The 24507-nt window shown below is 40.1% G+C and overlaps 1 protein-coding gene across 1 annotated transcript; it reads left to right on the top strand.

Annotated features, from left to right (window-relative positions):
* The first annotated feature begins 295 nt into the window (after window positions 1–295).
* On the top strand, window positions 296–18933 carry TRIM26 (tripartite motif containing 26). Its single transcript, XM_044677004.1, has 7 exons — window positions 296–756; window positions 979–1074; window positions 12019–12249; window positions 15071–15093; window positions 15716–15831; window positions 16089–16121; window positions 16958–18933. Exons 1-7 carry the CDS (start codon window positions 319–321, stop codon window positions 17632–17634), a joined length of 1614 nt encoding a protein of 537 aa, XP_044532939.1. The 5' UTR covers window positions 296–318; the 3' UTR covers window positions 17635–18933.
* Window positions 18934–24507: the final 5574 nt, after the last annotated feature.

Here is a 24507-nt window from a genome sequence, read left to right as displayed (position 1 = left end):
ATCCACTGAGCCACCCCTCTGCCCCCCATTCTTTTAAATTATACTGTTGTCATCTTGCTCATTGTTTTCTTGCCTCTATTTCAGCAAGTCTAATTGTGTTTTTCACATTTGTAATTACTTGTGCCTGATAATATTCCATTACATCCCTGTATAATCCATTTGTTTAACTTTTCCCTGTTGACTGTGCGTCCACTTTTTCTTCCTCCAGATCTTTGCCAGTTTAATAAGTTCCCATGCATACTCTTGATTCCATCCTCTGGTCTACAGGAAAAAGGAGCCCATCCACTGAGCAGAGATCAGTGCTGTGGAACAGGTACCATGGCTGCCTCGGCCCCTTTGAGGACCTTGGAAGAGGAGGTGACGTGCTCCATCTGTCTCGACTACCTGAGGGACCCGGTGACCATCGACTGTGGCCATGTCTTCTGCCGTGGTTGTGTCATAGACATCCGAGCCCCCCCAGGGGGCCGCCCATCGTGCCCACTCTGCAAGAAGTCCTTTAAGAAAGATAACATCCGGCCAGTTTGGCAGCTGGCCAGCCTCGTGCAGAATATTGAGAGACTCAACGTGGAAAAGGGGAGAGAAGCGAAGGAGAAGCGGCCCGAACCCACAACCATGATGCAGTGCGAACGGCACAAGGAGAAGCTACACTATTACTGCGAGGATGATGGGCGCTTCCTGTGTGTGATGTGCCGTGAGTCCAGAGAGCACAAATACCACACGGCCATCCTCATCGAGAAGGCTGCCCAGCCCCACCGGGTAAGACTTTGGGCTCCCGGGCTCAGTTAACTTCTGGCCAGAAGGATGGTCGCAAACCTTTATCTTTCCCTGTAAGAATTGGTGCCAGTCAGACCCAGGACCCTCTGCCGTCAAGAATTCACACAATTTAAATTGGGAATGATTTTATAGTCCAGTCTAACTCTGCTCTAGGTCTCAAATTAGATCCCAATTGTCCTTTATTTTCTTTTTTTTTCCCCACAGGAAAAAATCCTGAGTCACCTGGGCACCCTAAGGAGAGACAAAGAGAGGGTTCAGAGCTTTCAGATGAAGGGGGAAACTGAAATTCAGCACCTGCTGGTAAGTGAAGCTTTCAAGCCAGGCATCTAGGCACATTCACTGTGTTTCTGTTAAAAGACTACTAAACATTTCACAATAATAAACACTTAAGAATAAACATTACAGGGGGCAGCTGATTAAGAGCCAGGCCTAGAGATGGGAGGTCCTAGATTCAAATTTGACCTCAAACATTTCCTGGCTGTGTGGCCCTGGACAAGTCCCTTAACCCATGCCTAGCCTTATCGTTCTTCTGCCTTGGAACCAATACATGGTATTTATTCTAAGGTGGAAGGTAAGGGTTAAAAAAAAAGAATTAAACATTACAGTAAATAGATAATAAGTATTTCAGGAGAAAAGGGAGGGAAAGATAAATTTGGCTAGTGAATTCAATCAGTCAGTTTGCATTTATTAAGTGCCTACAATATGCCAAGTACGGTACTAAGGACTGGGGCTACAGCAAAGGGGAAAAGACAATTTCTGCTATCAAGGAGCTTGTGGTCTGTCCAACAGAGAAGACATTGTAAAGACAGCTGTGTACAAATAAGATATTGACTAACTAAATTGAAGATAATCAGTAGAGGGAAGGTACTAACATGGCAGGTATTTGGGAAAGGTTTCTGGCAGAAAGTGGGACTTTGTGGTAGGTGAAAGATGAAATGACAGAAAACAAAAGTTTGATCTTTGAGCCTATTGGTTTTTTAAGCAATGTGTGGCAATTGCTGAACAAACTGGGACCTCAGCTTAGGGATGGACTTCAAATACAGGGGGAGACAGACTTTTATACATTAAAATCAATCGAATATAGTCAGTTAATTAAAAGGAAACAATACCATTACAATTAGGTACCTGTAATTGTACAGACAATACAGTTACATAATCAAGATTGGGTTCTTTCCAAGTTGAAATGGGGAGAATTAACAGGTACTGTAAGATTTAAATTAATATCAAATAACTCCAAGAATTATATTTTATAAGATTTATTAATAATCACTTGAAGTAGGAAAAATACAAGAACAAAAGTAAATGTCTGAGTAAAGACAAGTGAGAAAAATTCTCCTGCCTGGGACTCACCCCACCTCTACAAACCTCAATCAGGGGAGAAAAGAGCCAGAGGGTGGAGCTACACAAACTTATATCTTCCCTAGGTTAGCACATAATGTGAGAAGGAACATGGGGAGCTGGAATTTAGTAGAAATCTCCCAGATTTACATGCCTAGTTTCCCTAATGAATCAATACATATAACCAACTTATATCTCTAAAGATCTGTAACTAGAGGTACATACAATATTGCAGTTTCTAAGGGGAAATTGCAATAATTTGGGGATAAGAGGTAAATAAGAAAGAGAACAAAACCAATAATTGCTAGGCACATTGACAAAAAGCCAATTAGGGGACAATCCCCTTTGACAGAAGAGTTTACATTCAAAATAAATGTGTTCTACCCCCCACAGTTCAATTTCACTACATCCCAAAGTTCATTTTGGATCTTTTGGTGCAGTGTGTGGTTTCTGCAGGTTTCCTTATGGTGCCTTCTCTAAACAGTTCACTATCTTGATTTGGGGAGGTAGCAAGTTTCTTATCATAAAATTACTCTCGAACAAGAAACATTTTTATAAATCTAGAATTTTATGACAATAATATAATCTCCCTTGAGGAGGATGTTGACCAATACATGGATCACTCCAGGACACAAGACTGAGTTATAAGGTATATGAATCAAATGTCAAAAAATAAAACACAAATAAAAGAGAAAAAGTAACTTCTGGATGAAATATAAAATATCAAAGTCTCATGTGCAAAAATTCTAAGGAAGGAAAAATAAACCTATAACAGGTCCTTGAATCAGGGCCCAATTAAAGTGATTTATATCCCACAAGCCTGTAGCAATTATGCACTTTAAAATATATAATATGCAGCCAGGACTACAGAAAATTGCTGCACTGTGAAAGACAGAAAAGGGACTAGATTTTGAAGCAGAAAGGGAAATATCATTCCATAGTCTGATTTTACCTTTGCTCTCAGGGATAGGGGAGCCAAAATGGCAGCCAAACTGAGGTACTTGGTAGAAGTCTGGATCTGGCATGAGGGAATCTTGCATCTGACTTTGCAAACAGCTGCTTCCTTGAACCCTCAAATAAGTTCAAGTCCCCTGTCTTGGTGCAGAATCTCATCAATCCCACTGGGATTGGTTGGTCTCCTTGACCTTGTCCTGTGCAGATTAACTTTGTGCTTCCTTGGCACTGTGTAGTGGCTTTTTTGTGATCCCTTCACCTGGAATCAGACATAATCATTAATCAAAGTCCCGTAGTATTTAACAATCAATGGCAGGTTTCCATAATGTAAAGCTTTTGGGTATGCATTGACATTAGGGCTAATGAACATTTTAAACTTATCCTAGTGCAAAATCAAAAAACTATTAATACTGGTAACATGTGCTTCAAGTACAAAAAATGAGAGAAAAAAAGAACTCAAATACTCTATTGCATATACAAGGAAAAACAATGATACAATTTTTCCATGACAAGGTGTCAGCCAAGTAGAGGCAGAATACAAAGGTTTCTCACCCAAAAATGAGATCCATTTCCTTTTTAACTTGGCCATGATCTACAGTGTGAGTGCACATAATTTTCACCAAGTAACAGCTTTTTAAAACAGTAGTACAGCAGCTAATGCACATTCAAAGAAGTACCAAAATCATAATAGCCTATTTAATGATAATAGTAAACAAGCCTGCTATCATTAGGATTCACATGAGCCTCTATAGCCACTGAAGTTCATGGATACTTGTCACAAGTTCTCCAGATCTAGCCAATCTTTCAACCTTGGCTGAGATATTTATAGCAAAGTCTATTACTGCCATCATTCCAAATTTGGCATGAATTTGGCAGAAGAGCCGAGAAAAACCTCTGTACTCCTGAAAAAAAAAAGATGAAAATCTTTTGGGTCTAAAATATCACCAAGAATATAGATCATTCTGGTGAAAAGATGGAGTAAGCTGAACAGTTACAATTATAAAAACCTGTCTAGGGGATACAGAGCCCCTTTAGGAAAATCTTTCCACTTCCTGGATGAGATTATAAACCATCACAGGGTAACCAAGCCCCTTGGGAAACCTCCCTCCTTTGGTATGAGACTGTAACAGCATAAAAGGCATGTCCATATGTCCCATCCATTGTAATGTGTAGGCGAGGACTACAATAGTGAAAATCACTTCTGATATCTCAACCATTACATTTTTATAAATGTGGAGGTAGGGTATACAATAGTGCTACAGTACTTCACTTCAACTATTAAATGGACCCTTACCTCTTGTGCAAAGGTAGGCAAATGATCAGTCAGAGGTAGTGGTGCTACTAGATATCTGAAAATCACTTCTGCTTGGTTTTAAAATCTTTCCTTTCCCAGAGATCTGACAAGTATACTATTCTGTGTTTGCCTAATTTTCTTATAGTTTCTTCTTTATATTCAAGTCATTCACCCACTCTGAATTTATCTTGGTGTAGGGTGTGAGATGTTGATCTAAACCTAATCTCTCCCATATTGTTTTCCAATTTTCCCGGCAGTTTTTGTCAGATAGTGGATTTTTGTCCCAAAAGTTGGGCTCTTTGGGTTTGTCATAGACTGTCTTGCTTACATCACTTACCCCAAGTCTATTCCACTGATCCTCCCTTCTGTCTCTTAGCCAGTACCATATTGTTTTGATGACCACTGCTTTATAGTATAATTTAATATCTGGTACTGCTAGGCTACCTTCCTTCACTTTTTTTCCATTATTTCCCTTGATATTCTTGATCTTTTGTTCTTCCAAATGAACTTTGTTATAGTTTTTTCTAATTCTGTATAAAAGTTTTTTGGTAGTTTGATAGGTATGGCACTAAATAAGTAAATTAATTTGTGTAGAATGGTCATTTTTATTATGTTAGCTAGTTCTACCCATGAACAATCAATGTTTTTCCAATTGTTTAGATCTAGTTTTAATTGTTTGAAAAGCGTTTTTAGTTGTGGTTGTATAATTCCTGTGTTTGTTTTGGTAGATAGATTCCTAAGTATTTTATATTGTCTAGGGTGATTTTAAATGGTGTTTCTCTTTCTAACTCTTGCTGCTGTGATGTGTTGGAAATGTATAGAAACACTGATGATTTGTGTGCATTTATTTTGTATCCTGCATTTTTGCTAAAGTTGTTGATTATTCCTACTAGCTTTTTAGTTGATTCTCTAGGATTTTTTAAGTAGATCATCATATCATCTGCAAAGAGTGATAGCTTAGTCTCCTCATTGCCTTTTTTAATACCTTCAATTTCTTTTTCTTCTCTAATTGCTATTGTTAGTGTTTCTAGTACAATGTTAAATAATAGAGGTGACAATAGGCATCCTTGTTTCACTCCTGATCTTATTGGGATCTAATTTATCCTCATTACAGATAATGCTTGTTGATGGTTTTAAATATATACTGTTTATTATTTTTAGGAAAGGTCTTCTATTCCTATACTTTCTAGTGTTTTCAATAGGAATGAGTATTGATTTTGTCAAAGGCTTTTTCTGCATCTATTGAGATAATCATGTGATTTCTGTTGCTTTGGTTGTTGGTATGGTCAATTATGTGGATGGTTTTCCAAATATTAAACCATTCTTGCATTTCTGGTATAAATCCCACCTGATCATAGTGAATAATCCTCATGATTACTTGCTGGAGTCTTTTTTTAAACCCTTACCTTTCGTCTTGGAGTCAATACTGTGTATTGGTTCCGAGGCAGAAGAGTGGTAAGGGTAGGCAATGGGGGTCAAGTGACTTGCCCAGGGTCACACAGCTGGGAAGTGTCTGAGTTCAGATTTGAACCTAGGACCTCCCGTCTCTAGGCCTGGCTCTCAATCCACTGAGCTACCCAGCTGCCCCTTGCTGGAGTCTTTTTGCTAGTATTCTATTTAAGATTTTTGCATATATATTCATTAAGGACATTGGTCTATAGTTTTCTTTCTCTGTTTTTGGTCTGCCTGGCTTTGGAATCAGTACCATGTTAGTGTCATAAAATGAATTTGGTAGGACTCCTTCTTTGTTTATTATGTCAAATAATTTGTATAGTATTGGGATTAGTTGTTCTTTGAATGTTTGATAGAATTCACTTGTGAATCCATCAGGCCCTGGTGATTTTTTCTTGGGGAGTTCTTTGATGGCTTGTTCAATTTCTTTTTCTGTTATGGGATTGTTTAAGTATTCTGTTTCTTCTGCTGTTAATCTAGGCAATTTATATTTTTGCAAATATTCATCCATTTCACCTAGATTGCTAATATTTATTGCCATATAATTGGGCAAAATAGTTTTTAATGATTGCCTTAATTTCCTCTTCATTAGAGGTGAGGTCTCCCTTTTCATCTTTGATATTGTTAATTTGGTTTTCTTCTTTCCTTTTTTTTATTAGATTTACTAGTACTTTGTCTAATTTATCTGTTTTTTTTTTCTAAATACCAGCTTCTAGTATTATTTATTAATTCAATAGTTCTTTTATTTTTGATTTTATTAATTTCTCCTTTGATTTTTAGAATTTCTAATTTAGTTTTCATCTGGGGATTTTTAATTTGTTCATTTTCTAGTTTTTTAAGTTGCATCCCTAATTCATTAATCTCTGCCTTCCCTAATTTGTTAATATATATACTCAATGATATAAATTTTCCCCTTAGAACTGCTTTGGCTGCATCCCATAGGTTTTGGTAAGAAGTCTCATCATTGTCATTGTCTTCAATGAAATTAATTGTTTCTAAGATTTGTTCTTTCACTAACTTATTTTGGAGAATCATATTATTTAATTTCCAACTAGTTTTTGGTTTGCCTCTCCATGTATTCTTTTTTTTTTTTTTTAAACCCTTGTACTTCGGTGTATTGTCTCATAGGTGGAATTGGTAAGGGTGGGCAATGGGAGTCAAGTGACTTGCCCAGGGTCACACAGCTGGGAAGTGTCTGAGGCCGGGTTTGAACCTAGGACTTCCTGTCTCTAGGCCTGACTCTCACTCCACTGAGCTACCCAGCTGCCTTTAGGGTCTTTTTAAGCTACACCCCACCCCCCACACCTTCCTAGTGTTGTTTCCCTCCCCACTAGTCCTTTTGTTAGCCTTCTACTTCTCTATAGGGCGCGAATCAATTCTCTGCCCCAGTGGATCTGATTGTTCTTCCCTCTTTAAGTTGATTTCAATGCACTTAAGTATTAAATATTTCCTCTCTCCAACCTCTTTACCCTTCCACTGTATTGTTATTCTTCCCTGTTTGCCCCATGCCCTTCTTTATGGAATATAAATTTACTCCATTTTGTTTGTTTTCCCAATTTTCTTAATATTACCTTCTTTTTCCCCCCCTCTAGTTTTGTATATATTTATACATACATATATATATGTATATATCTATCTATCTATCTTGACATTTCATCCTATACAATTTGTCACTGTTCCCTCTATGTAAACTTCTTCTAGTTACCGTCGATAATAACAATAAATCAAGCAAGAGTTAGAAAAAATTACAAAATGTAAAATAATTCTGATTACATTAAATTAAAAAGTTTTTGTACAAACAAAAACAATGCAACTAAAATCAGAAGAGAAACAACAAACTGGAAAAAAGTCTTTATAACAAAAATCTCTGACAAAGGTCTAATTACTCAAATATACAAGGAGCTAAATCAGTTGTACAAAAATTCAAGCCATTCTCCAATTGATAAATGGGCAAGGGACATGAATAGGCAATTTTTAGATAAAGAAATCAAAGCTGTCGATAAGCACATGAGAAAGTGTTCTAAATCTCTAATAATTAGAGAAATGCAAATCAAAACAACTCTGAGGTATCATCTCACACCTAGCAGATTGGCTAAAATGAAAGAAGGGGAGAGTAATGAATGTTGGAGGGGATGTGGTAAAACTGGGACATTAATGCATTGCTGGTGGAGTTGTGAATTGATCCAATCATTCTGGATGGCAATTTGGAACTATGCCCAAAAAGCACTAAAAGAATGACTGCCCTTTGATCCAGCCATACCATTGCTGGGTTTGTACCCCAAAGAGATCATAGATAAAAAGACTTGTACAAAAATATTTATAGCTGTGCTTTTTGTGGTAGCAAAAAACTAGAAAACGAGGGTATGCCCATCAATTGGGGAATGGCTGAACAAATTGTGGTATATGCTGGTGATGGAATACTATTGTGCTAAAAGGAATAATAAACTAGAGGAATTCCATGTGAACTGGAAAGACCTCCAGGAATTGATACAGAATGAAAGGAGCAGAACCAGTAGAACATTATCCACAGAGACTTAGACACTGTGGTACAATCGAATGTAATGGACTTCTGTACTAGCAGCAATGCAATGATCCAGGACAATTCTGAGGGATTTATGGAAAAGAAAGCTACCCACATTCAGAGGAAGAACTACAGGAGTAGAAACATAGAGGAAAAACAGCTGCTTGAACACATGGGTCAATGCAGACAAGATTAGGATGTAGACTCTTTTTTTTTTTTTTTTTTTAATTTTAAACCCTTTACTTCTGTGTATTGACTTATAGGTGGAAGAGTGGTAAGGGTAGGCAATGGGAGTCAAGTGACTTGCCCAGGGTCACACAGCTGGGAAGTGTCTGAGGCCAGATTTGAACCTAGGACCTCCTGTCTCTAGGCCTGGCTCTCAATCCACTGAGCTACCCAGCTGCCCCAGGATGTAGACTCTTAATGACCACCCTAGAACAATTGTCAATGATATGTGTAATGCAGAAGATGGCAGGATGGAATTCTGCCAAGATGGATGCCCCCAGTTCTTTCAAGAAATGCTTGACCCTATATTTTGCAGGAATTCCATCCTGCCATCTTCTACATTACATATGGTCTTGATCGATGACACAGGAAGAAACCAGTGGAAATGTGCATCAGCTACTAGGAGATGAGGGGATGGAAGGAGATAGAGCAAGAACATGAATCATGCAACTATGGGCAAGTCACTTGACCCCCATTGCCTACCCTTACCACTCTTCTGCGTTGGAGCCAAGTCAATACACGGTATTGACTCCAAGACAGAAGGAAAGGGTTTAAAAAAATCAACTGAGAGATTTAGCTCATTAAATTCTCCAAAGGTTGTATACAGGATGTAACCAGTTTGATGGAGTCCATCAATCATCATCTATGTGACAATTAGTAAAGGCAAAAAGGAACAGAAAGCTGTTAAGGCAGTATGTGACCTGGATGAATCTGGTGACAAACCCAGCATTCATAAATACCTATGGTTTTGCCAAGGAAAAGGGTTCGTCCAAGTTATTTTCTCCAGTCCGGTGATAGGGGAGATACAAATAAAGACAATGTAACAGAATATATAGCTAAATGACCAAAACACAGTAGCTAAAAATGACATAGTATAAGAGAATAGTATAGATTAGATTCATATGTGAACTTAAAAAACAAAATTAAATCTTAAAACAATCAGCAAATACAATATATGTGACAGGATACAGGCACCCAATATCAATAGAATTTGTATAGTATCAATAGAAGGTTGCACATGTGAGCAATTAGTCCAAGAGTCCTTTTTTTCAATTCTGATAGCTGTGTTACAGAGACTTCTTCACTATTTTGAGGGGAATAAAATGAAACAGTTAACATCCATAAGTCAATGGAGTCTGAAAAGGCTAAAAATTCACCTCCAAACTCTTTAAGGTTCCTTCCCCTCCTGAGTATCATGATCCATTTAGATTCCTTTGGTCATACTTCTGGGATTCCCCATACCTGCCCTGAGCATAGTATGGACAAACCCCATATTGGATGTGTTGCAGAGGGTGGGCATGCTTAGATAGTAAGGAGAATGACTCTCCCTTCTGAATCTTGAAATTACTCAAACTAACAGCAAGGACAAGTGCACCCAGGAAGAAAAGACATCCTAAAACTTTTGTAAGGCTCTTTGGAAATAGGAGCTGTTTGAGATAGGCAGGAAACTGGGCCATGCTTGCAATTCTACTTCCTGTCTGTAGGTGGCACTAGTCTAGTACTGGCTAGGAGTAAAGTTAAGAGGTTTGGAAGAGTATTCTTCCTTCCCTTCCCCACTAGGGGTAAAAACCAGTGGCCACGTGACACCTCAGTCCTCAGCCCCACAGCTAGGAGCATGGAAGTCCTCTGGATTAGCCAGACTGGGGTTGGGTGGATAATGTGTAAGGGGCTACTCCACACTGTGTTCCCTTGTTGAAAAGCAGCTAGTGCTAGTTTGAGATGTGTGTGTGTGTGTGTGTGTGTGTGTGTGTGTGTGTGTGTGTGTGTATTTATACTTTACTAGCTGAGCAGAAAGCGGCTTACAAGGACCCCCTGCCAGTGTCTGGTCAAACATGGGTGGCAGTGATAGCAGTAGCAGCAGCAGCAACAGCAATAGCAGTGACTGGTGGGAGAGGAAGAGCCGTGAGGGCAACAGAGGCTTTTAAAACTAATCTGTCTTTTTGTCTATTAAAAAATTTGCTCGGGGGCAGCTGGGTAGCTCAGTGGATTGAGAGCCAGGCCTAGAGACAGGAGGTCCTAGGTTCAAATCCAGCCTCAGACACTTCCCAGCTGTGTGACCCTGGGCAAGTCACTTGACCCCCATTGCCTACCCTTACCACTCTTCCACCTATAAGTCAATACACAGAAGTTAAGGGTTTAAAATTGAAAAAAAAAAAATTTGCTCTACCAACTTAGAGAGGAGCAAGGATTCTAAACTCCAGACTTCTGGTCGCTACAATGTAAGATTTAAATTAATATCCAATAACTCCCGAGTATTATATTTTGTAAGACTTATTAATATTCACTCGAAGTAGGAAAAATACAAGAACAAAAGTAAAAACTTGAAAAATTCTCCTGCCTGGGACTCACCCTACCTCCACAAACCACGATCAAGGGAGAAGAGACCAAAGGGCAGAGCTACACCAAACTTATATCTTCCCTACTTATGTTAGCATGTAATGTGAGAGGGAACATAGGAAGCTGGGATTTAGAGTTCTGGGGAGCAAGTCCTAATTACACAGTACAGTTCCTTGAATTCAGAAAAAGAGGTCCCTCTCCCCCAAGTATCTGTAAACAATCAAAGGAACATGGAAACAATAAACTGATTTATCTGAATGAGGTCATTTTTCAGATAAGACACATGAATTGCTTGAGAAGTAAAACTGAGAAAACTGCATCAAATCAAAAAACTTGCATAAATTTCTGGATCTAACTGGATTTCTGGTTCCTTGGTTAAGGGGTCTTTAAACAGAGGTAGAGGTAGTCCAGCTTTTAAGCATGCAGGGCTAGGTTCAAATAATGCAATAAGATTTTCTTCTAGTTCTCACAATTGAATAAAGGATTTTCACAAGACAGAAATTGGACTAGACCCATAGTTGAATAGAAAGGGAACTGAACTACCCCCAGAATTGAGTCAGTGTGTTTTACTCAGTTCCCACAATAAATCCCTAGCTGCCCTAATCCCTTCAATTCCCTCAATTTTGGACCTGAAGGAAGCCAGGCTGAAACCAGGAGGTAAAAAAAGAGGAGGGAAAAGAATTTGAAATATAGGAATTCAGTTAAATAGCGTAAGTGATGAAGGGAGGAATGCAAAGGAGAGAGGTGAGCTAACTTGAATGGGATGAATCAAGACAGACTGCTTGTTGACATGGGTTGACATGGACTGATTTAAAGGGAGGCATCATTAAGACCGTCCTCGGTGGCAGCCATTGTGAGTGGTTTGGGGAGGGTAGTGAAATCCAATTTTATTGAAAAAGCATTGGACTTAGGAGTTAGATAACTGATTGGTTCTACTCTTGACTCTTCCACTAATCAACTGTATTACTTGCTTTCAGGCAAGCTCTGAACTTCAGTTTCCTCATCTGTAAAATCAGATTGTTGGGTTTGATGACCATAAGAGATCACTTCTATGTTCCTGTGATTCCTAGGAAGACATATTTATATTAGCCTTGTATCTATATATGTACTTTGTCCATTGTAGACCAAACTCCAGATGGAGAGGCAGAATATTGTCTCCGAGTTTGCACAGGGCCATCAGTTCCTGAGAGACCGAGAACAGCATCTGCTGGAGCGACTTGAGGGAATAGAGCGGGAGATCATCGAGGGGAGAGAGAAGTACAACCTCAGGACCTCTGGGGAGGTCACTAGGCTCGGGGCTGTGATCTCAGAACTGGAGGGGAAGGCCCAGCAGCCCGCTGCAGAGCTCATGCAGGTGAGAGACTCCTTACAGAAAAGGAAGCCCCGCAGTGCCTTGAGAGAGAGTTTGTTTTGATGGAAATAATGCTTGACTGGGAGTCGAGATCTAGATTCAAGTCCTTTCTTTTCCATTTTTCTGGGCCTTCATTTCCTCATATATAAAACGAGAATAATAATTCCTCACCCTGCCTATAGATAAGGCATACACACATCATTGTATACAAATATAAAGTATAAGGTAGTATAATTGTTGTCACTGACAAGACTGGGTCACAACTTATTCTGCTTAGGCTTTACTTTAGAAAAAAAATTTTTAAGTTTTTTTTGGACCTTAATTTCTCCTATTTGTAAGACAGGCTTTATTTGCTTCCAAGGGATATTATATGAGCTACAATAAATTAGTCAATCACTACTGTCAAAACTTGCCCCATCTTGTTAATAGTAACAGAGTACACTTGTGTGTATTATTGTACCAACACTGTCCATTTGTGACCAATGGAAAACTAGGTCTTACCCATAGCCAAGGAGTCTGCCTTCAACTCTTTGTCTAAAATACTATACTAAATATTAAATAAGTAAATATTAGATATTAAATAAAATATTAACTAAAATATTGTAGACATTTCTTACCTATGTTCTTTGTTTTAGGATTCATGGGCTATTATATTATTTAAAGAACATTTCCCATGAATTTAGACAGTTTGCTTGGAGTAGATATGTGTATGTGTTATAATTATTTGTTCACAAGCTAAAGATTTGCCAGAAGGTTGTCAAAATCTCAATTTGAGAGTCTCTTTAACATGCATAATATTCTAGAAATAATAAACAATTAATCTCAAAAAAAAAAAGAAGCAAAAGTTGTTGTAGAAATGCAAAGGGGAGTTATTCTTCCCAACATTCCATAGCAGGAGGCTCCCCTGTTTCTCTCGGCCATTGTTTTTACCTATTAGGCAAGGCAGAGGATTGAAAGTCTGGGTTCATGAAAAGTTTCATGGAGGAAAAGCTGATATTTGAGTTTACTTTTAAAAGGGGAGTAGGAATTCAAGACACAAAGAGGGAGAGGCAGGATGTTCATGCATGGGGAACTTGATGAACAAAACTTAGGAGAGGGAAGAATGCATGGGGCTATCAGCCTGGAAAAATTCAGATTGGCTAGGTGATCAGTAAATAATGTAAGATATTTGTTTAGGAATCGCAGTTCTGGACAACACATGACCTTATTCAGACAGAGATACTTGGGGAGGAAGGGGAGAAGGGAGTTCTTAGAAGGCATAATCATAGGAAATAGCAGGAGGGCATATAGTCGGTACACAGAATAGCTGAGTGAGCTGCAGGTGGGGAGTGCTGGAGAGTAACAAAGACAAGGTCACAAAAGTGACCTTTGCAGTTACCTCTGTCCACAAACAGGGGTGATTGCAAACTGCTGGTCAGAGCAGGGGAGGGACCCAGAGTGTCCCAGGGTTGACAGGGCATTTGGGAGACAGTACATCACTTTGGTTGGATTCTAGAGTGTGTTGAGACTATGAGATAAAGCTAAATTGTTGAGGTCCTTGGATGTCAGGCATATTAATAGAAAATTAACTCTGTAGGCAAATTAGGTGCTTTCTATGACTTCTGGCTCCCATTTCTAGAGAGAAGAATATCAGAGAAGGGACAGAAGAGAGACAGAGAAATAGAGAGCTAACGGTATGAGAAAAGGGGAAGAGAGACAAGGATAATTTAGTTAGGAGAAAAAAAGGTTGAGGGAGAACCTGACCATAGTCATACAGAATACAGAGGATGGGGCCAGGTGGTTTGCCAGGTTACAGACTATAGATTAGAAGGACACTGGCTGAAATAAAAATGGTAGCAAAGTGTTAGAGACTTATTCATGGAGCCCTTGGATGATGAAACTCACTTTACCAATGCAGACTGATACTCTACAATGGGTAGTTTAAAAGCAAGGGTTCTTCCCCATTAGTACCTTAGGGAAGTTTATGGTCTCTTACTCATAATGCTTTTAAATGCATAAACTCAAATACATAGTATTACAAAGGAAGCCCATTATGCTGAAATATAAATGTTAAATTTAAAAAAATAAACCAATGTTCATGGATCCCTTTATTTAGAGGTACCTTACTTAATTCAGGGACTCATGGAATGTCTTAAACCTGGAAAGGATCTTATTACCTCTTATCTTGTTATGAGCCAATACCTTTAGCAAGGATTAGTTTACTGAAGGGGATAGATAGGTGGTGAGGTGGACAGAGTGCCCGGCCTGAAATCAGGAAGACTTGGCTTCAAATCTGGCTCAGATACTAGCTGTGCGATCCTGGGCAAGTCACTAAACCCTCAGTTCCTCATCTATAAAATGAACTAGAGGAAGAAATGGCAAACTACTGCATTCTCTCTGCCAAGAAAATCCCAAATGCAGTCACAAAGAGTTGGACACAACTGAAAAGATTAAACAGTGGAGTTTACTCATGGCTGAGAGAGTATGAAAAGAAGTCCTTGAATGGATAAAATAGGTGGCAGACTCCAAGGGAGGGAGATATCTTAGAATGAGAAATCTCTTTTTGGCTAAGATCAGCCACTCAAAATCAGATCCAAGGCCATCTGTTTATGAAATTTGAGCTTGACAGTTTCTAGCTAAGAATATTCCAAGACTTCCTATATAACACGATTGTCAGTGACTGTTCTATAACACTCTTTGACAGGAACAAATGCTGATTGACTCAAGAAATCACCCAATCAGTTGTCCCTATTTCCTGTTTTTAAATGGTCTTACCTTTAAACATGAGTAAACTTTCTCTTTTATCAGTGAGTTAATGCTCATTGTGTATTTCCTTCCTTTCTAGGACACCAGAGACTTCCTGATCAGGTAAAAGAACTTATTTTTCACAATATACATCATTCCTTTGTGCCTGTATCCTTTTTTACATTTTTGACCCATTTTTATTCACCACAAGCTTTTGAAATGCCATAGTGTGAGAGTATAGATAGTGCAAAGGAAGCCATTGCTCTTGTGTCCCATGTCTGTGTAGTCTTGTTTTTTTTTAAAAACTCTTACCTTCTGTCTTAGAATCAATGCTGTGTATTGGTTCTAAGGCAGAAGAACAGTAAGGGCTAGACAGTGGGGGGGGGGGGGGTGAAGTGACTTGCCCAGGGTCACACAACTAGGAAGTGCTTGGAACCAGATTTGAACCCAGGATCTCCCATCTCCAGGCCTGGGTTTCTATTTGCTGAACCACCTAGCTGTCCCCTGTGGTCTTGTTCTTGATAGAGTAGAAACAGAGAAAAGTCTTCTAGCACTAAGAACCCCTCTGAGAGCTATCTATGTGGACCCTGAACCATACAAAACAGAAGTTTGGTCTTGCCCTTTCTGTAATAGTTTTATCATGAAGCCTTTTCCAGCTGCTCCTGATGTGAAGGATGTGCCCCAACCTTTAGGAAGGTTTCTACCAGGAAAAGGGATACCTTGCTTCATGCCATTTTTTTCTTAGATATCCACGGAAGAAGTTCTGGAGTGGGAAACCCATTGCTCCAGCTATTAGGAAAAGAACCGGAGAATTCTCTGATAAACTTCATTCTTTGCGGAAAGGCCTGAGAGAATTTCAAGGTAAATGTTGGGGGTGGCAGTTAGTACCCTTCCCCCAAATATTTAACTGATTTCTGATTCTCATCCTTCTCTGGCCTCATAGTCAAGCTTAAGATGTTGTCTTGTCCTTCTCTGCCTTTCTTTGGGGTCCCTGAGCTATGTCATTTAAATGGTAATAGAGATTACTCTGCTACAGACCACCCCCACCCCCAACCTTCATTCCTTGCTTTCATGTTTCTGGGTCAAGTTCTCATCGTTGCCTCTTTCCTTTTTACCAGGGAAGCTGCTGAGAGTCTTGGAATATAAGACAGGTGAGTGTCCAGGAAAGAGAAGCAGAAGAATGTTCTCAAATAAGGAAAACTCTTCTTACGTAAAGTTCTCACAACTACTCTTTCCCTTTCTGTGGCAAAAGTTTTTCCCTTAGAATGTCCTTACATATATTATCAAATGCTATAGTATATGTAAAAGACTTTATGAATGGTAAAGTACTACATAGCCATAAGCCATTATTTACATTTTACCTAAATCCCTGCCTTTTTTGATTGATTGATTTATGTTTTAGAACCTTTACCTTTCATCTTAGAATCAATACTGTGTATTATTTTCAAGGCAGAAGAGTGGTAAGGGTGGGCAATGGGGGTCAAGTGACTTGCCCAGGGTCACACAGCTAGGAAGTATCTGAGGCTAGATTTGAACCTAGGACCTCCCATCTCTGGGTCTGGCTCTCAATCCACTGAGCCACCCAGCTGCCCCCACTCCCTACCTTTGCAGTGGGGTTCAAGGAATCCCACCTTCTATATCCTGACTCCTAAGAGACATAAAGATCGTAATTTACTGTGTCCCTCCCTGCCTCAGCCTGTTTTTTTTATCCATGCTTAATTTTTCAGGTTACCTTCTTTCCTCATAGATTTGTGTTTCTTGTCCCTCCCTCTTCCTGATCCTTTTCCCATTTCTGACTTTCATATAATTCTCATGGCATCATTAAGTCTGGAAAAGAGAGACAAGTTTGTCCTAAGGCCAAGTGCTGTCTCTGTCCCCAGGTTCTCAATAGAATGGTCTCAAATCCTGTGGGACTGATACCCCTAAGACCCCCCCTTCTTAGCCCCCCAACCCCCACAACTACTGCTTTTCCCCCTTGTCTCCACAGTGAACGTCACCTTGGATCCCCAGACAGCCAGTGGATACCTCATATTATCTGAGGACTGGAAGAGTGTGTCCTTTACCAATATATATCGGAGTCTATACCAACACCCCCAGCAGTTTGATCCTGAGCCTGCAGTTCTGGGTAGTAAGGGTTTCACCTGGGGCAAAGTTTACTGGGAAGTGGTAGTGGAGAGGGAAGGATGGGGGGAAGAGGAAGGAGAGGAAGAAGAAGAAGGAGAAGAGGAAGAAGAAGAGGAAGAGAATGGATATGGGGAGGCCGAGGAGGACTGGGAGACAGATGAGGATGACGATTCCGGCGGAGATGACGATGAAGATGATCTGGAAGACGATGACGTCATTCAGGAATCTTGTCTGGTGGGTGTTGCCAGAGACACTGTGAGGAAGAAAGGGGAGCTCCGCCTGAGCCCCGAGGATGGGGTATGGGCCCTGCGACTGTCCTCGGCAGGCGTATGGGTTAACACTAATCCTGAAGCAGAGTTATTCCTCGCCCAGCGACCCAGAAGAGTAGGGATTGCTCTGGATTATGATGGGGGTACAGTGACCTTCACCAATGCCGAATCACAGGAACTTATCTATACATTCTCAGCATCCTTTACAAGGCGTTTAGTTCCCTTCTTTTGGCTCAATTGGCTGGGAACAAGTCTCGTTCTGAAACCCTGAGAGAGAGACACACACACACGTACACACACAGATCCTCTCTCTGGCCCCTTGCTTCCCCCAGTGTTCTGATTCCCCTTCACGGGAAGGAACAAGCTTCACTGAGGGGAGAAGGTGTCCTCTAGGCTAGGAAATCAGGAGCAGGAGAGAGGAGGGTCTTCGTGCCTACTGCCAGTCTTTATGCCCCTTAGTTTCATGGCCCCCACGTAGACTTGTACCAAGGCTAGTCCTGTTACTTGAACTGTCCCATTTATGACATTTCTGATGGGCTCCCTTCTCCGTGCAGTGGTAAATTTCCCCAAGACTCTAGGTGTGAATTCTACTTACTCAATTTCTCTTCCCCCAAAGTCACTCCAATGCCATTGGAGTTCTAGGTCATGTTGATAAAATCCTTGAGTCTTGCAAAATTCATTTCTTTGGTCTCCTTTCCTATGCTTTCTTCCATTCCCCATAATACCTGTCCTCATCCGGTTAGCTGCTTCTCAACCCTCTATTCCAAACTCCACCTCTCCCAATCAGCCTTTCTCTGTGTAGTAAAGAGACAATTTCCTCAAAATACAAATTAAAATATGATATATGGAAGAAAATGGAACTCCCATAGGGTTTCTTTCAGACCGAGGGGCTTTAGGATGACTGAAGAAGGAATCCACAGATCCCAGGTGCCAGTGGGGATCCATTTCTCTTTGTACATATTGATTATGTGAAGCCCTTAGGTGAGGTCCTGTCCCAAGTTCATACTCTGTCTTGTGCAGGGCTTTGCAGATGAGTTTCCCCATGGCTGTCAAGGTATTAATCTCAAGTCCTGATGTCCGAATGTGTACATAGACCCATTTGACTTTGGGGAAATTATCAAGATCAATAAATCACCTTTGTGAATCTCTTCTTTTGAGTATGTAACTGAGCCCAGAGTCTTATTCCTGTGACTGGGTCTAGCACCCCTCCTCACCTCAAAGGCCAGTGGTCTCGTAGGTGCTCTGTTCTTGTCTGTATATAGAAATCCCCCCGGTCTCTGGTGCTTTTCCAACCCTGACTCTGAGTTTCTCCAATAAGGCCTTAATTTTTTTTTTTTTTTTTTTTTTGTCGCTTGTTCCCTCTCATGCAATTTCAGTCCAGATTCCTTCCCTTCAGGGTAAAGATACCAAGGTGCCTCAGAGGTCCACAATCAGATCTCCAGTTCTCTAAAGCTAGAGAAGGGAATAAAATGGCTACCTACCTCCTAGGGGATAAAGTCCTGGCTCCTTAACCTAGCATCCACGGTCTTCTACAATTCTTTGCTTATTCAACGCAATGCCATGACCTAACAATCCAAAACAAACTCTGCTTCTACCAAATTAATCTAAGCATTGTTTCTCCACCTTCCTGACACCAGGATCATTGCTTATTCATATATTTAGTAGTCTCCTAGGCCTGGAATGCCCTTTTCCCTTTTGCCCATCAAAGAGCCCATCTCAAGTCCTACCTCTTCCAAGAGGTCTTCTTCAACTGCTCCCGCCCACAATGACTTTGTCTTTTCCTTTGTCCTGATGTAATTTCTTGTATGTACCATGTGGTGGCACTTCTTAGATAGTACCTTGTATTGCTAATTAGCTGTTTCCTGTGTACATATCCCCCACCATCCCACAACTGGACTGTAAGCTATGGAGGGCAAGGGCCATGTTTTGCATATCTCACAATGATAGATACACTACATTACTTCTGCTGAATAAATATCTGTCAAATGAGCTGGGTAATGAAAAAGTAATTTCAGTTGGGCTTTGGAATATGTTCCGTATTTTGCAACATGCGCAATAGATGTAGTTCAGTGGTTCTCAAAATGTGGTCCAAGGATCCCTAGGGGTAATCAAGATCCTTTCATGGGATTTGTGAGGTCAAAACTATTTTCATAATATTAAATATTGATTGATATAACCTATATAAACAAAAGAGGGAGGGTGGGGATGGAGCTTAATAAAATGTTTATATTGGAGTCTTGAGACCAAAAAACTTAAGAACCACTGGCATAGTTGATAGAACATTGGGTCAGAAAGACCAGGGATCAGATCCCACTTCTTAACACTTCCTAGGAAGGTTTGGACTTCTAAGGACCCTTCCAGCTTTGATCCTGTGATCAATTTTCCCTCCCTTCCCAACAAACACCATCTAGACTGGGTGCCAAATTTGGAGCTACGCTGTGTGACCCTGAACAAGGGATTTCTTTCTGGATTCCTCAGCTGCAAAATGCAGGAGTTAGATTAGAGTCTTGAGGTCTTTCCTAACTGCAGTCATTCTGTAATTCTATTCATGTTGACTGGCTAATTTACATCCCTAAATTTCTTTTTTCTTTGCCTTCTCATGATCTTAGGCAAATAACTCGCCCTTTCCAGATCATGGTGTTATATATATTTTGTAGAGATTGGACTACATGATCTCTTAGCCAGGATTCCAGAAGACTATATAGATCCATTGGTTTCTCAGTAATGAGAAAACACAGGAACTGCTTTTGCATTTGTAGAGGAAGAGAATGGCTGGGGATGTTTGTTCTCTGGGAAGAATTTTTTTTCCCCCCTGCAAAGGTCTATTCTTAATTTTCAGGCTCATACCTACCAGAAATTTCCCAGACTTTAGCTTTTCTACCCAATCTGATACATCATTTCTGCCTGGCAACAACCCAGGTTTCTAATTGGAGGAGGCGACTCGGGCAGAACCAATCCTGGAATGGGAGCCTTCCAAATAGCAGCTCCCCAGTCTCCCATGCTCAGTACCACTTCAGCTTACTGCTGGGAGGAATTTGCGGTTAACTAAGGGGGGGGCAACACTTGGAGAAACTGAAATTGGTGAGTTGGCTAAAACAATTTAATTATCATGTGGCCATCCCTTATCAGATAATTTAGGGCATTAAGCCTCTTCTGGGAAGAAAGGATGAGGGGGAACTCTGCGGTGCTGAGAAGGGATTTTAATCTGCAAACCTGGAGAAATGATGCTTGATTTAGGAAAAGGGCATTGGAGGAGAGGGAAATGTGAGAAAGAATATAGGATATGAATTAGCAATCTTTCTAAAAGTAACTGCTAACTCCTTGTTTTGCCACTGTACCAGGAGGAGGGGTGATTCTTGCCTTTTTAGGTGGGCAACTACGAGGTGAATTTGTAGGTTCTGAGGGAGGGCTAGGATGTGAAGGAGAGTGCATTGCTACAAATCTTGATTTTGGAAAGGGTCTATGACTGGGTAATACGTTATTGAAAATGAACATGGCTGCCATCTTGCTCTTATGTGGTTTGGTGACACCAGGTATAGATACAGGGAATGGAATAAACGTAATGGGAGGGATGGAGAGTAGCAGGGGCAAAAAGGCTATAATGAGAAAGCAAGACTAATGATTTGGGAGTGAGGGAATGGTCCTTGAAAGGGCTTCCAGGACCCTCACTCCACCCCAAGTAAACTCCAGGCTTTCTTGTCATTTTTATGATCAAATATAAATGCCTGTTTATTTCTTAAAAGCCTTTACAACCTAGCTCCAGTCTTTCATTCTAATGTTTGTTTATGTTGTGCCCCTTCCTTCACTCTTTGGTCTAAAGACAAACTGGCGTTCTTGCTGTTCTTCACACAAAACTCATTCTCCTTTTTAAAACTACCATTGTACTGGCTGTTTCTTATGTCTAGAAAGCACTTCTACTTGATGCATAGGTCCCTTGTTTCTTTCAAAACTCTGCTTAAGTGATACTTTTTCCATGGATCCTTTCTTGAATGCTCCCCACCCCATGTATTTACTTTCTATTTAGTTAGTTATATACATGTTATCTCTCCCAATTGAATATAAGCTCTTTGAAGGTAGGGACTTTTCTTTTCATAACCAGTGTTTACCATTGTGCTCTGCACTTGGGAAGTGCTTAATAAATACTTGTTTAATTTGTTGATCTAAGGAGTTTTGCAATGGACCTATAAGGAACTCCTATGATTGGGAGGTGAGGTGGTTAAAAAAAAGAGAGAGAATTAAAACAACTGAATAAAAGATCACATGCTGCTTTAGTAACATGGCAGGATGTTAAAAAAAATAGTCATATTCCAGGCCTGAGAAACTGGATAACTGATGTCCAGCCCTAAATCTCTGGTTTGGAAGAAGAGGAGAGAGAAGGAGAGATCCCTAAAGGGACTTCCTTGAGGAAGCAGCAGGAGCAGTTTGAATCATGTACTTCTGCTTGAGACACAAGATTAGGATGGTACACCCACAACAAGTCTACATCAAGCCTGAGACATGAAGTTAGACTAGGGTACCTAGGGTACCTGTCTCACTTAATTACTAAAATAATGTTCCTAATCTGACTACAATATTCCCTTCCCGGAAAACTTTGAGAGAATGCAGTCCCCAGCCTAGCATTCAAGATCCTGCACTATTTAACCTACAGCCTACTTTGCCAGACTAATTTCATGCATTTTGCATTCCAGACAAAGTAGTTTGCTATTGGGTTTCCTGATCTCTGTTGTCACTACTCATAAGCATCCTAGCATCCTCTCACCCATGCCTGGAGTACTACCATGTATTCCTTCAGCTCAGATACCACCTCCTTAAGAAATCTTACCTGACCCTTTCATAGTGACTTGCTCCTACAGCATTCTTTCTCCCAAAACTGAAAATATGGGCAATTGAAAATTGTCTACCTTTCCTTGGATTTCTTAGGGCTCTTTGTCTGGATTTCTCCTTTGTCATTGTCACTCTCTGCCTTGTCTCATAGTTATTTAAATGTACGTATCTTGTAGTGGATAGTATACCTGATTTGGAGTCAGAAAGACCTGGGTTCAAGCCAATTCAAAAACAACAACTGTGTGATTGTGGGTAAGTCACTTCTTAACTTCTCTGTGCCACAGTTTCCTTCACCTTTAAAAAGAGGTCCCTTCTACTGTAAATCTATGATCTAATGACCTTTCCTCTCATCCTTTTGTTTCAACTTTTGTATTCCCCTTAACTCTTAGGCTATGTCTTTTGTCAATAGGGCTCAGTATTTGTTAATGCTTGAAGAAAGAATTCTGCTTCTGGCCATGCCATTTATCTTTTTCTTCTAGGCATTTATTTCCTTCCAGTGTTGGAGAGGCTAGAGCCTGGGGAAGTGAAACTGCAAAACCAGTAGAAAAATAACTGAAGAAAAATGGATTCATAGCTGACTCAGAAGCTGAGTAAGGAAGACAATCCCTTAAACAGAGAGAATTGGGATCATGAGAGAGATTTATAGATCCTTTTATCTGAAAAAGGAGCACTCTGATTAGTTTAGAAGCAGCCAGAAGACATCTCTCCACCCACCCCAGGCTCACTCTATTTTGGCACAATGCCTTGCACGTAGTGGGTACTTATTAAATGTTTGTTAGTTAGTCAATAAGCATTATTAAGTATCTACTGTGTGCCAGGACAAATTGCCAACATTCATTGGATTATGAAGAAAGCAAAGGAACTCCAGGAAAACATCTACCTCTTCGTTGACTACCCTTAAAAGCCTTTGTGGATCACAAGAAATTGTGGCACATTCTCAAAGAGACCCAGATCATCTTGCTTGTCTCCTAGGGAACCTGTATGTGAGTCAAGAAGCAATAGTTAGAATCAAACATGAGCAACTGGATGGATTCAAAATTGGGGAAAGGACTTTGAGAAGGTACTATGTTGTCATCTAAGTTAATTTATTTGTAGAATATATCATGGGAAGTGCCAGGCTGGACAAATCAAAAGCCAAAATTAAGGTTATCAGGAGAAATGTCAACAAGATGTAGATGATACCACTGGTGGCAAAAAGTGAAGAAGATTTAAGAAGCCTCTTGATGAGGGTAAAAGAAAACATAAAAGATGATTTGAAGCTTAACATTTTAAAAACTAAGATCATGGCATCTGACCATATAACTTTCTGGAAAATTGAGAGAGGAATTGGAAGCAGCTTTAGACTTTGTATTCTTGGGCTCAGAAATCACCGCAGCCATGAAATTAAAAGACACTTTCTCCTTGGAAGGAAACCTATGGCAAATCAGGATAGCATAATAAAAAACGGAGCCATCACCTTGCCAACAAAGGTCCATATAGTCATGGCAGTGAGAGTTGGATTATAAAGAAAGCTGAGTGCTTCAGAATTGACACTTTGGATTGTGGAGCTGGAGAAGACTTTTGAGAGTCCCTTGAATAGCAAATCAGTCAATACTTAAAGAAACTAATTCTGACTTCATTGGAAGGACAAATACTGAAGCTGAAGCTTAAATTTTTTTCAAGTTTTTATTTTGAATATTTTCCCATAGTTATATATTTCATGTTCTTTCCCTGTCCCCCAAACCCTCCTAACCCCCCTTAGCCGATGCACAATTCCCCTGGGTTTTACATGTAGAATTGATCAAGACCTAATTCATTCCATATTATTGCTAGTTGGACTAGAGTTATCGTTTAGTGTCTACATCCCCAATCATATCCCCATCAGCCCATGTGTTCATGAAGCTTAAATATTTAGAGCACATAGTGAGAAGACTATTTGGAAAGACTGGAGATGGAAAAGATTGAGGCAAAAGGGAAGAGGATAGCAGAGGATGAGATGACTAGTGTATGTATCTTTGGAAGTAACAAATCAGAGCTTGGACAGACTTCAGGATATAGTGGAGTATGGAAGGGCCTAGTGTGCGATGGTCAATGAGGGGGGAGTTGTGAAGAGTTGATTACAGCTGAACAGCAACAGCTGTGTGCCAGGCACTGCTAAGGGCAGAGGATTAAAAAAAGAGACCAAGGACAGTCCCTGCCCTCAAAATATCTTACAAATTGATGGTTTATTGCATTGACATGTATTAAAGGAGATTTTTGGGAGAAGCATCTGTGGAATAAGAGGGAACTTAAAACCAGTATGACATCTGTGGTGGTAGAAGCCTGGGAAGGGCCTGTCCTG

This window comes from Gracilinanus agilis, chromosome 4 (assembly GCF_016433145.1).
Source record: "Gracilinanus agilis isolate LMUSP501 chromosome 4, AgileGrace, whole genome shotgun sequence".
NCBI classification, from domain to species: domain Eukaryota; kingdom Metazoa; phylum Chordata; class Mammalia; order Didelphimorphia; family Didelphidae; genus Gracilinanus; species Gracilinanus agilis.
Note: the sequence above shows the minus strand (reverse complement) of the source record. Positions and strands in the feature narration are given on the sequence as shown.